This window comes from Furipterus horrens, unplaced genomic scaffold, assembly GCF_987537825.1.
Source record: "Furipterus horrens unplaced genomic scaffold, mFurHor1.1.pri manual_scaffold_1, whole genome shotgun sequence".
Taxonomy (NCBI): Eukaryota; Metazoa; Chordata; class Mammalia; order Chiroptera; family Furipteridae; genus Furipterus; species Furipterus horrens.
The window spans coordinates 182109336-182122367 of NW_028327171.1; the positions used below are offsets into that span (position 1 = coordinate 182109336).

The following is a 13032-nucleotide window of genomic DNA, read 5'->3' on the forward strand; positions in this document are numbered from 1 at the left end:
ATTACCTTTGCCATATTTGGGAAGTTTTCCTTCATTATTTTTTCACATAAGCTTTCAATTTTTTGCTCTTCCTCTTCTCCTTCTGGCACCCCTATGGTTTGGATGTTGGCACATTTAAAATTATCCCAGAGGTTCTTAAGTGTCTCTTCACTTTTTTCAACTCTTGTTTCCTCATTCTACACTGGTTGACTGTTTATTTCTTTTGTATGTTCCAAATCATTGATTTGAACCCCGGTTTCCTTACCTTCACCATTGATTTTGTGTGGATTTTCCTTCGTTTCATTTAGCATAGCCTTCACTTCTTCCCTTATGTGTTTGCCATACTCAAGCATATCTATCAAGTCTGTGAGCATCTTTATCACCAGTGTTTTTAATTCTACATCTGTTAGGTTGGCAATCTCCTCATCTATTAGGTTGGCTATCTCCTTGTCGCTTAGTTCTCCCACTGGAACCTTGATTCGTTTCCCCTTTTGGGCCATACTTCTCTGTCTCATCATCTTGACAGGCTCCTGTGTTTGTTTGTCTCTGTGCCTTAGGTAGAACTGTCGCTCCTATTATGTTGTAAGGGTTGGAGCCTTAGGTATTTGTCAGTACAGGTGACCCGTTTTACCATGTAATGGAGCTGTATATGGGGGAGGGGGTCTGAGAGGGAACAATGCTGCTTGCTCAGCACTCACCTTTTCCAGGCACTTCTCCCACTTCCATATGGGACTGGCACCCCTCTAGCTGTTGCCCTTGCCATTGTTCCCAGAGTGGGTTGATCTACGGACATTTTAAGACCATGGAGGCCTTTAAACAAGTGGACTCTGCTGAGAGACTGGCAGTTTCTTCCTCTGCCCCAACCCCCACTGCTTTGCATAGTCAGAAACAATGAGGCTTTATTTTCCCTGGCGCTGTGTCCATTAGCTGCGCAGTCTGGTCTGGGGCTGGGAAGGCTCCCCAGGTGTCCCTCCCAACTTTTTAAAATGTGTGACTGCACTTTCCACTGGCCTGCCGCTGCCGCTGCCACCGCCACTGCTGCCACCACCATACCACATCCTCTCCGCCTCGGCTCTGCCTTTCCTACCTGTCTGGATGAGTATTTCTTCTTTATATCTTTGTTGGACTTCCAGGCAGCTCTGTTTTCTGGAACTTCTTGTTGTCTCTAGTTTTGAGGTAGTTGTACTCCTTCTTCGTTGTGGAGGGAGACGCAGTGTGTCTCTCTAGGCCTCCAGCTTGGCTGGAAGTCCCAAGTTAGCTTCTTTTTAAATGATATTTTATGATAGATGGTTTAAGATAATTCCCAGTTTGGCTTCTCAACAATAGATGTGACAAATATCACATTGTACAACAAAATTTATTCACTCATAGAATAAAAATAGTAATTATTATTGCTATCGTAATTATTATTATAGCTAACACGGAGTGCTACTACCATTGTTCTAAGTGCTTTACATGTGTTGATTCATTTCATCTTCACAAGAACCTTATGAGGTAAGATACCAATATTATCCCCATTTTACAGATGAGGTATTTATAATACTTATTTTAATATAAATCTAAATTCAGCTTTGGGAAAAATAAGTTAAGTTTGGAAAGTTTATAATCAGTGAGGGTAGGAAGTTGGCCAGTTAAAGCAGGAAACCAACCAGCAGAAGAAAGGGAAATATTAACAGAGCTTATTTGGAGGTTTCCCGAACCTTACTCTAGTCTCTAAATGAATTTCAAACAAACAAGCAAAAATCTCTTAGGCAATTCTTATAAGTTGTTAGTCAAAGTAGCATTATTTTCTATTTATCTCTAAGTCAACAAATAACCTTTTAGTTTTTGTGACATATCCGCAATATATATAGATTACATTCTGATCTTGAAACATTAGGTTTTTCTAATCTTCAAAAGAACATAGAAGCTCAGAATTGTGCTTCTAGTTAGAATAAAGACAAAGTGCATATATTACAATTTCTTATTTAATGGCTGATTATCTTCTTTTTCAATGGATGTGAGACTACAACCCATTGTAGGATAACTACACTTAATCCAGTAGCCGAAGAGAAAGTCTAAGCAGGTAGACATCCCAGTCACATGTTAATCTGGACAGTCATTTTCTATCTGTAGATATTTTGATGGACTACTGCATGTGTATAATATGTTTTTATAGGGATATATTTTGTTTTATATGATGATATGATTGAATAAGTGAATAATTAACCTAATGGAAATAGTAATTAACTACAATTCATAGTTCCAAAGTTATTTGATTAAAAAACATTAATATTTAAACTTTAAGATGAATAAAAGAATCAAATGAAAACATTAATGAGTCACATTTTTATTACATTTATGGTAGTTTCAATTTGCTGTCTATAACTTTTTCATTAGTCTTCTCAAAGAAGGGGTTAATAGTCAGCAGACTCTTAAATTTTTCTAAATGTTAGGAGTAACATCTGCTCATCCCTGAAAGGAAAAACTCTAGAAAATAATCTATTACTTAGTTTGCTTTTTATATTTAAGTATATTATAAAATATTTAAAACTTTAATCATTGAAAGAAATTCCATAGAAAAATTATAGAAACTAAGAAAAAAAAAACAGGAGGAAAATAACTGAATTTATCAATAACTTGAATGTGGTTGAGAGAAAGACACAATCAAAACTGATAACTAGTCATATGTAAGGGATGAGAGAATATTCAGGTTTATGTAATTTATAAATCAGAGTGGAAAAGTTAGGTAGCAGTAGTATTTGTTATCTTTCTTACAAAATTTGATGTTACTTTTTCTGAATATATTATTAACTTTGACTACTGTCAAATTTTAGTGACAGGTAACATGAAGTACTAATAAAAAGTCTTCTAAATAATTTGCATTTTTCTTAATATTTTAAAAATGTGATTAAACGCTTTACACAACAGCTTGTTCCACGTTCTTCTGGTTACAGAGCAGATAGGAAAGAACTTAAACATGGCAAGAGTGTGACATGCCAAAGGTCACATAACCTATAGTCAACCAGATTTCCTAATTATTAACCTAGTGCACTACTTTAAGTTTCATTAGATTACTAAACCTGGTGATTAGTTAACGATACACCTGACACACACCCTTCCTGTTTCAAAAAAATCATCCCATTAACCTTTGTGGATCTATGTATATTTAAACCTATTTGTTCCAGGGAATCATCTAAACACATTTTTGTTTTTTAAATCGTGGAATGAAGTGTATTTGTAGGCTCAGAGAAAAGCTAAGTTTATCAGATCCTTGGCTCTTTCTCTATAGGTCCAAAAGGACAGATGGGTAAAGTGAGACCAGGCTGAAACAATTCAGAACACCAGTATTCGGATACTTCTATTTTAAAGGACACTTCTATTTAAAAATGATAAAGCATTTTTTAAAATAGAAAAATGTCTATATTTTTCTTTCAGGAAAACTAATGTTGAATCACTGCTGTTCAAAAATATTTTTGAGATATCGTTGTATATCAATAAAATAATTTTTTAAAAGGAAGGCAGTTGCATTCTGGAACTTCCCTCTTCGCCGGCCTCCAAACTCCAACCCTCTACATAGCTAAGTTACATAGCTTAAAGGATTTTGCTCATTTTTTCCAAAACACTTCACATCTGGGTAGTCGCCAACAGTGGAAAGTTTCAAGTAAATGTAACACTTAGGGGAGGGACGAGGCTGGTCTGAGACCGCCTTGGGGGACCACGGCCCTCAGAGGCGTCGCCACACGCCCTCACCGGATGGCCGGAGTCCAGCTGCAAGCCTGGACCAGTCGAGCTCTCGCCAGTCCCGCTGACCCCCGGCCCCTCAGCAGCTGGGGATCGTGCCCTTCAGTTTCCCCAGCAGTTTGAGGCCTCAGAGTCCAGGAGTGCATCTGCTGCGTAAATGACGATAATCCTAAACCCTGAGTTCCCCATTAGGGCAGCCTTTGGGTTGGTAAGGTGAGAGGGAAGGGGCTCCTCGGAAGCTCGGCCTGATTCCTCCGCCTCACACGTCAGACAGCTTCCTCTCCCCACCTCCAGCGAGTCCCCCACGCACTTCGTCACACACTAAGCGCCGAGAGAAATTTGACTGCTCCAGTCCCCAATCAGAAGAGAGGTCGAGAATCTGAACCAATAGAAGCAGGCGAAGTGGGCAGGGGCCCGGCATCTCCCCGCCCCCCTCCAGGAGGTTGAGCGCTGAATATCTCCGGCCCTCCCCTGCACTTCAGTCTTAGTGCGGAGTCCTCGGCGGTGAGAGGAGCTGAGGCAGCGGCTAAGGGGAGCCGGAACCACACCCACACCCGCGTTGCTGCCCCTGTCCTTGCTTGTCCTCGCTTGCCCTTTTGCTGTCCCGCGGGATAACGCATCCTGGGAGGAAGGCGGCCGCCCACGCCCCCAGCATCCTTCCCTGTCGAGCGGGCACTGACTGAGCGGGCGGCATGATGAGGCTTCGAGGTTCGGCAACGCTGCGGGACCTTCTCCTGAGGCCGTCCACCGACACCAGTGCGGCTCTGAGGCGGGCACAGCCTCTCTCCACACTGTGCCGGCGCTCCCGGGGCGGGGGACCCGAGGCCGCTGGCTCGGGGGCCGCTGCGCGGCTCTATCCGTGGTGGGGCGGAGGCGGCCGGCCGGTGGGGCCCCTCACCCGGGGCCTGTCCAGCTCCCCCTCGGAGATCCTGCAGGAGCTGGGCAAGGGGGGCACGCAGCAGCAGCAGCAGCAGTCGCCGCCACAGCCACAGCCACAGCAGCCAGGGGCATCGCCGCCCGCGGCTCCGCCAGCGCCCGGCCCCAAAGACGGCCCTGGGGAGACCGAAGCGTTCGGCAACCGCGAAGGCAAGGAGCTGGTGGCCTCAGGCGAAAAGTGAGTGTCTCCACGCTGCAGACGAGGCCTTGTCCTGGTGGGGCCCGGCCCGGGCGGAGCCTGCTGTGGGGCGGGATGGGAGCGGAGGTTAGAGAAGGAGAAAGAGATGCCGGGCTCCCTGCGCTGTCTGCGCCATGTGATTAGGCCCAGCCGCGCCCGAGCCTTCTCCTCACTCGCCCCTCCGCTGGGCCCTCACTTCCCTTCCCGGCCCCGGGCCCGGGCCGCCCGGGTGGAGCCGCGGAGGCCCGGGTCTGGTTCACTCCCCGCCTTGGAGATAGGGCTGCTCCGCGCCCTGGCTCCGGGCTGCAGTCCCTGGGCTCTCGTCCAGCCCTTCGTGGGGGATGCCACACCAACATCTACACCAAGTGACATTTAGGAGTCGGGCGTTGAGCAAAGCCGGTGCCTTCCCGAGTCGTTTTTCCAGGCTCGAGTTTCCTTTCAGCCTGCCCTTCTTCGATCTCTGCCACCATGTCTCTGGAAGCCTGGTGTGGCAGAGTATTGTTAATATTTCCAGGGTGGCTCTTTCTGGCCTGTGTTGAGCCATCTGGGGCACCGGAAATAATGTCTCTGAAACAAGATTAGGTGGAAAAGAGTCACGTGGTGGAGAAGATGGGGCACGCAGTACAGACCACCTGTGTGTGCTGGGGCTTTGGCCAGTTTGATATCCTGGGTGAGATGGGCAAGTTTTTGAAAATAGAAGTCAGAATTCTGAAGATGAAATGTGACGGGTAAAACACCCACTGAAGAATTCAAGTTAACAGTGATAGGATATTAATCCATCTGTATCGCACAGCAGTTTAGTCTTAAAACAAAACGTGTTTTTTCCTAACACAGTAGTTTCCTGGATATTTTGTCTTGTGTACTATAAATGGACACAAACTTTGTTTTTCCAGGGTGGTTACAAATTTACTTGTCTGCTTGCTCTATACTCTACTATTTTTCTGATATTGTACTGACATTATATGATCTGTTTCGCCTCCCTTTTATTTATGTTACTATCTCCAGCCCCATAGTACCTTAAGGCAGATGGAAAGTGTGATTCTTAATACTTTAAATCTCAGGTCTATTTCATATTTCCTGTAATTGAAGTTGGCACCTTCCTAAAACATTCCAAACTAAAGTTGTTTTCTCAGACTGGATAAAAAATACTATTAAAAAAAATCACTTGATGATAGGCAAAATTTGTAATATTATGTGATAATGATTATGTGCTGCAGAGTAGCCTTATGACCATGGGTGTGTCATTTAACACCTTCGGTTAGACAACTCAAATCCCTTCAAGATCCAAATAACTACTTTTGAGAAATTTCTACCTCTCTAATATTTTTTAGGGACTAGAATGTGTATGCTTAATCTTAATCTGGTACTCACTTTTATTTTAACATCTTCTGGTTTATCAGACATGTAACTAGTTTATATACCTATGCCCAAAGTTACAGAATTGCAAAAAGCAATTACTGGCATATAAAAGTTGTCCTTAAAGGCTATATATAGGGTAGGAACTACTTTTTATTGAAAAGGTCTTCCAGGCTGTGTCACTTCAGTGGTTCTAGTGTCCCTCTTGCTTTCCCCTTGTCAGGAAGCTGAGCCCCTTTTGTGATTCACATGTTTTCCAGAAGGTTGTACCCTCATTGCCTTCTAAATAAGAACATCTCTTGCAATATCTTTGGAACACTATTTTGGCTAATACTTATTGACAACCCCTACATAAAAAAATGCCCTGTCCTGTCTCCCAAGCCCCCAAAGAAAATCAATCTAGGCCAGGGAATCCTTCAGGAATATTTGCTTAGATGTCCTGGGAGTTTGAGTGGCTAATAAGATAATTTTGTTTACCTTAGTTCAAAGGAGTTTACTTCTTTGCCACCAAAGTTGAAGTAATAACTGGTTCAAACAGGCATACCTTGCAGATATTGTGGGTTCACTTACACACCATTGTAATAAAGAAAGTATTGCAATAACAAGCAAGTTGTAATGTATTTGCTGGTCTTGCCTTCAGTTTGTAAAAAAACAAAAACAAAAATGCAGCACCTGTGAAGCACAGCAAAGCTAAACGCAATAAAATGAGGTGTGCCTGTATACAATAATCCTGAGAGCTTTCAATCAAGGATTTCAAGAGTGAACCCCAGCTGTCTCCAGTTTACACATAAGGTGAAGAGCACTGTCCTTAAAGTTGTGAAAAAAAATTTAATCTGGTTAAAGATCCTATCTTCTGAATGATCTGATCTTCAGATGTAGCTTTCCTACTTTGATTTCTTTCATTTTGCCTTTATGTAATAAACGTTTTTCTTACACTGGGAGTTAAGCTTCCAGTTGATCCTGTTATCCTTTCTAATGTTCAGCTTCCAAAGCATAGCTCATCCCTCAATCAGCAAGCCACCTGGAATGCTAGCACTCACTCAGGACTCTGCAAGCTTTTATAGAGGATTATTAAATAGGTAAAAAAATGAGTTACTATTTTGCAAAGGGCTTACTTAGAACAATATTTGGCATGTGTTAAGTACAACATAACTTTATTAAATAAGAATAAAATTGCTTTGCTTATTGTAAAACATGACAAGGACATTGGCCTTTGAATTTCAGGCTGACACATGAGAAACTTTTAGTTTCTAGAAAAAAATTTGCTGAGAAAGTGTTGTATTTCTTATAGGAAACTGTGATTTGCACCATTTACAATAAGCTCAGAGTGAATTTAATACTTAAATATAGCAATTTTATTAGTTTGCATGGCTGGATATTTGCTTTTTTTCCTTTATTTGGTCTAACTTTTTATTTTATCAACCTTATCATATTCTGGAAGGCAGTGAGATATAAACAAGTTACCTACTTATCTTTTTTCCTATTGTCAGACTCTTTGAATCAGTGTCATTCTAGGACATGCCATCTTCAATCAACTTCAATTCTGGTTTAGGTTGAGATATTACTACTTTCTTAAATATCTTATGGAAAAATGTAATGATCTTTGTTCAGTTTTCCATGTAGTGCTCTTATTTACTTTTGTTTCTGTCATTCTGTCATTTTGAAAACACTTTGCTTGACTTTCTCATTTTTTAAGTTCTCTCTGCTTTCCTGACTCTTCTTTGAGTTTGCTCACTGGTTAAACTCTGAGGCTGAGGCCTTTGTTTCTTTTCAATTTGTCTGCCTTCTCAAGAGCATATCCCTCTCTCAGCTCTGACACTTGTCTTTGTATAGGTAGTGTTATCTCTCCTCCAAGCTCTGTTCTCACGTTTACCTCCACATATCTGATGACTTCAAATTTAAAATCTGTATCCCCATATCCACGCTTTAAAAAAAAAAAAACTTCACCCAAGGATATTTTTTTCTAATTCGTTTTAGGAGAGAGGAAGGGGAGCGGAGGGGGGTGAGAGAGAGAGACTGAGACATCAATGTGAGAGAGAACCATCAATTGATTGTCTCCCATATGCAACTCGATCAGGGATCGAACCCACAACCTAGGTATGTGCCCTGACCAGGAATTGAACCCACAGTCTTTTGGTGTTTGGGGCAATGTTCCAACCATCTGAACTACCCGGCAAGGACCCCATATCCATTCTCTTTTTTAATTTCAATCTATTTTGCATACTGTTTTGAGATTGTTTATAGATGTTTAATTTCAAAATACCACTGGAATGAATATTATATAAAAGTCACAGACCATGCTGTAGGATTGAAGATTCTTGATTAACCTTTATACCAATGCTTGTCTAACGTAGCCATTTTTATCAGTGTCTCTTCTTTGTCAACCGTGCCATGCTTCATTTCTGTAAAGCCCAGAAGTGTATATTCTAGGGTCCGTGGGAAGGATTGGCAGGTGGAGATGAGGGAGCATTTTATTATTTAATTAGAAAGGAAAAGAGAGATGTAACAGAAGTACCAGGCTGGGAAAATAACCAATACTTGATAACCATGCTTATTTTCTACAACATTGAAAGTCGTCGTCGGCAGCCGTCCGTCTCGAGAGACGATGATGGTGTAGCTTCTTAAGAGTCTATCTGCACCGCCGAGAATGGCTGTGCAGTCCGACTCGGGAGTGACACGGTATCTGTCTCCTCCCGTGTTGAATCGACATCTTGTGATGACGCTGGAGTGTCCTCTCCAGTGAAGCTGAAGCTACAGAGCCTGGGCAGGGTGATATGGAGGGTCTGCTGTTGCCCATGCAGCAGACCCCCCCTCTCTTCGCAGCTGAAGGATCCAAGGGAAAGACAGAGTCAATACAGCTTGGCTTCAGGTGCGCCGCAGGAGTTGCCGGTGTTGACTACAACGTCAAACCGCCTTAGGGACTCCCGCTCCGGATTTTCTGTCGGGGTTTATTCCCTTAGCCTTTCCCCTGAAGAGGTATGCCGCAAGGCAGCGGAGGTTTTTTGGAGTCAGAGTTTTCCTTCTCTGATGTGCCCTGACTGGAAGATTGAACCAGCGACACTTAGCTCGCAGGCCGACGCTCAATCCACTGAGCCAAACCAGCCAGGGTTAACATTGAAAGTATTCCATTAATATAACAGTGAGGTCATTTTTTTCTCTGTCAGATTGGCAGATGTTAAGTTAAATCAAGTAATGCAAAGGTGGGAAGTGGGAACCTTTACCTTGCTGGTGCAAGTATAAATTAGTTCATCTATTTTGGAGAGCAGTTTGGAAGTATCTGTTAAAAATTGCATACTCACGTGCAATAATTGTATGTTTGCTCATCTATACAAACAAGTCACCTACTTGTCATGGCATTTCAAAAATATTTTTTAATTAAAATAGGATAATTAAAAATTTTACATTAAAAGTGAAAGTGCAAGCAAAAGTGATTTCAACTACTGTCAGATACTGTTACTTTATTTTGGTAATTTATAGTCTTAATAAATGGAAAGCAAGGGCCAGAGAATCATCACATTTTGTTGAGAATTAAATTTCAAAGTAAGATTAAATACTTAACACATTTCAGCAAACATTGAATTAGGTCTATAGAATGGTACTGATAATAAAGGTGAGATAGTATTTGGCAGATATGGGTAATATATTTGGGGATCAAAAGACAACCTCTGTTGAAATGGATAACATTCTGTTATGATCATTTAATAATGATTTTGCTTTTAATTTGTAAGAATGAACATACTTCCAATTCTTTTAAGCTAAAATCAAAATTGAAAGTATAATTAATTTTGATAGGGGTTTTCTCAATGAACCCCCCTTAGTCATTTTGTTTGTGATTTCCTCAATATTAAAAAAAAAATTTTGGTTATCAATGAGTTTTGTTTTAATGGCATCATAACACATACAACATTTTTGCTGCCTAATGATTACATTAAACCACACATCTATTTAGCCATTGATACATCTGTACATGATCTGTAATTAACAAACTGCATGCTACTGATTAATATTTAGATAAAGTTCACTAAAAGAGCATGAATTAGTTCCTGAAATTTAGTCTCGAGTTTTAGCTTCTTGTTTCCAGGCTTTACTGTTTTACAAAGAAGTCTGTCTACCTCAGAATCAACTAATTCAGGATATGACTATCAAATAAAATTTAATCTTTTTTTATGAAATAGTACGTGGGAAAAGTTATTGGGGAGGGAGATGCAGGGTAGGGCACTATTTTAGTCTGGAAAAGAAAAATGTCATCTTGAAGAGAAATTTGTTGAAGATATTTGTGGATTTCTTTGAGTTAAATATTTGAAATCAGTAAAAGCTGTATACTACATTCTTGTAGTATTGAGGTAAAGAAAAATTATGTCTGTAGAAATTGAAGGTCTGATTATAGGATTTGTATTCTATAAGGAGCTCAGTTTTTAAATCCTATATAAACCAAGGAGTTACTCGTCTGTGCTTTTTCACCTTTTAAGTTATTTGATATTAAGAGGAATGCTTGCCCTGACTGTTATGGCTCAGCTGGGTGTCCTTCAGCAAAGTGAAAGGTCACTGGTTCGATTCCTGGTCAGGGCACATGCTTGTTGTGGGTTCAGTTCCCAGTTGGGACATGTACTGGAGGCAACCAATCAACGTCTCTTACCTTGACGTTCTCTCTCTCTCTCTCTTTCTCTCTCTCTCTCTCTCTCAATAAATAAATAATATTTAAGAAAAGGAATGCTTAAGAAAACCTAGTGAACTTATATATTTATAAAAATAGTTACTAATTATTGACATCTCTAAGTGAGGAAAATAGCTTTCAGGTAAAGACACTGTTGGTACGATTTTATCTTGGAATCTGCTCAGTTGTAAAATTGCTTTGGTTATGAAACAGTGCACATGACTGATTACTGGGTGATTTTTCTGACTACCTACAATGTAGTAGAAGCAAAATGTTACTGTGCCTTAGCTTCCTTTGGGAAGTATCTGTGGTAGGTATGTAACATTGCTTACTAAAGAAATGTTTATAGTGGAAGCGCTAATTTTAAAACAGAACTATTGATATTGTATAATGAAAAAAAGTTGATAGCTTTCAGGATTCAGAAATATATTTTTGCATACTAATTTCTGGTGTAGGCCACTAAAGAAGATTTTAAAATTGTTTTATTGATGAGGATATTTTGAGTGACATACCTACTTCCTAAGATTCTTGATGGGAGTTATTAAAAGAGTACAGACTTTCTGAAGAACAATTTTTAAGTTGTATGAAGAACTTCAAGTATATTCTCAAGGGTAACAGTAAGCCGAGATATAAAAAGATTTATTTACTCATATTTTGGCACAGTATTATGCATATTAGAGAAAAGTGGAGGAAGACTTGTGTATAACATTAGTGGAATGGTTAAGTAAATTATGGTATATCCACATGAAAGTCTCTTATTTGGTTATCTAAAATGTATACAGATACTTTTTATGGATATAAGAAAAATATGTTAGGCCAAAGGTTAGACTACAAATTTTTAAATGATATCTTAAGTGATCTTAAGCTTTTGAAAAAAAAAATGCTTTAAAAAGTGATAGAGGGAAGTAAGCTGAAATGATAATTGAAGTGGTGGTTTGTGAGAATGAACGGTATTTTTCCTGTCTCCTCATAAGTTACTTTTGAGACTTCCCATTATAAGTATATATAACCTCAATAATCAGAGGAACCACAATTGTTGTATTTTAAATTTTTAATTTCTACTATGCTGTTCTAGTCTGCTTTCCTAATATCCTGTTTCTGGTATGTATGAAAGTAAGCACCATTTACATTAAAAAATTATGAAAAAAGATTATGAATGGGTTTGTACAGCTGCTATTTATCAGTGTTACCCAGTTATATTCACTATTTTTTATTTCTAAACTATTCTTGGTATAAATCTCCTTAGAAAATGTTGCATATTTTCCTGCCATATTAAAACAATATGATGAATAGAGTCGAACATTTCCCGTTAACTTATGTTTACTCTAAGGGAACATTACTACATAGTGCTGTAACACAATGATGCCCTAAGGCAATTGTTGGCAAATTTTTTCTCTGAAGGGCCAAAGAGTACATATTCTTGGCTTTGCAGGCTATTTGATCCCCGTTAAAACTTTTCAAATCAGCTGTAGCAAAGCAGCTGTAGACAATAGGTAAATGAATAACCCCTGGCTGTCCTGCAATAAAACTTTATTTACGAAAACAGGTGGCCCCTGCTATAGTTTACTGTTAGTGGCCCCTGCATTAAATTGTATTTAGTTATGTAAGGTATTCTTACATACTCTGATTGGTTCTGCTTTGAATGAGTTTGTTCTTTTGTGGATTTTTGTATCTTTTTATCTGCAGGTACGTCTTGTTCCTACCCTTCATGTCTCTTCTATAGCTATTTTCACTCTCATCTTCTATATGCAATTGCCCTTAGCTTTAAAAAGAATGTGGTAAAATAAACATAAAATTTACTAGTTAACATTTTGTAAGTACACAATTCAGTGATATTAAGTACTCCCCCTTTTAAAAGAAACCAGATAATTGAACTTTATGCGTAGAATGTGAGTATGTAAGTCCTTTAGGTGTACATAGGTGGTCCCAAGTCAATAAAATATATGGTCTTTAATATAGGAATGTAGGAGATCTACTTTTAGCAATCCAAAAACTGAGAATTAGAGTTGGAAATGATTATAAAGACATCTGATTCCACCTCATTTTACATATTTTACAAACTGGCCACAGATAGTAAATGACCTAATAAAGTTCATTCATTATTAGAACTTTTTTTAAATCTAATATTAACAGATTAATAAAATACTGTGTTGAATTGATTAATATTTTTGGTTCAGGATTGGAAGAGACCTTAAAATCCCATCTC

At 39.6% G+C, this 13032-nt stretch overlaps 1 protein-coding gene across 2 annotated transcripts in view; it reads left to right on the plus strand.

The window, feature by feature from the left end:
* Window positions 1-4179: 4179 nt before the first annotated feature.
* Window positions 4180-13032, plus strand: part of GLS (glutaminase) — a 79467-nt gene continuing 70614 nt past the window's right edge. For both annotated transcript variants that reach the window (XM_090281941.1, XM_090281949.1), the window contains exon 1: window positions 4180-4816. In XM_090281941.1, the coding sequence (XP_090138067.1) occupies window positions 4395-4816 (422 nt within the window). In that variant the 5' untranslated portion in view covers window positions 4180-4394. The remainder of the gene's footprint in view (window positions 4817-13032) is intronic.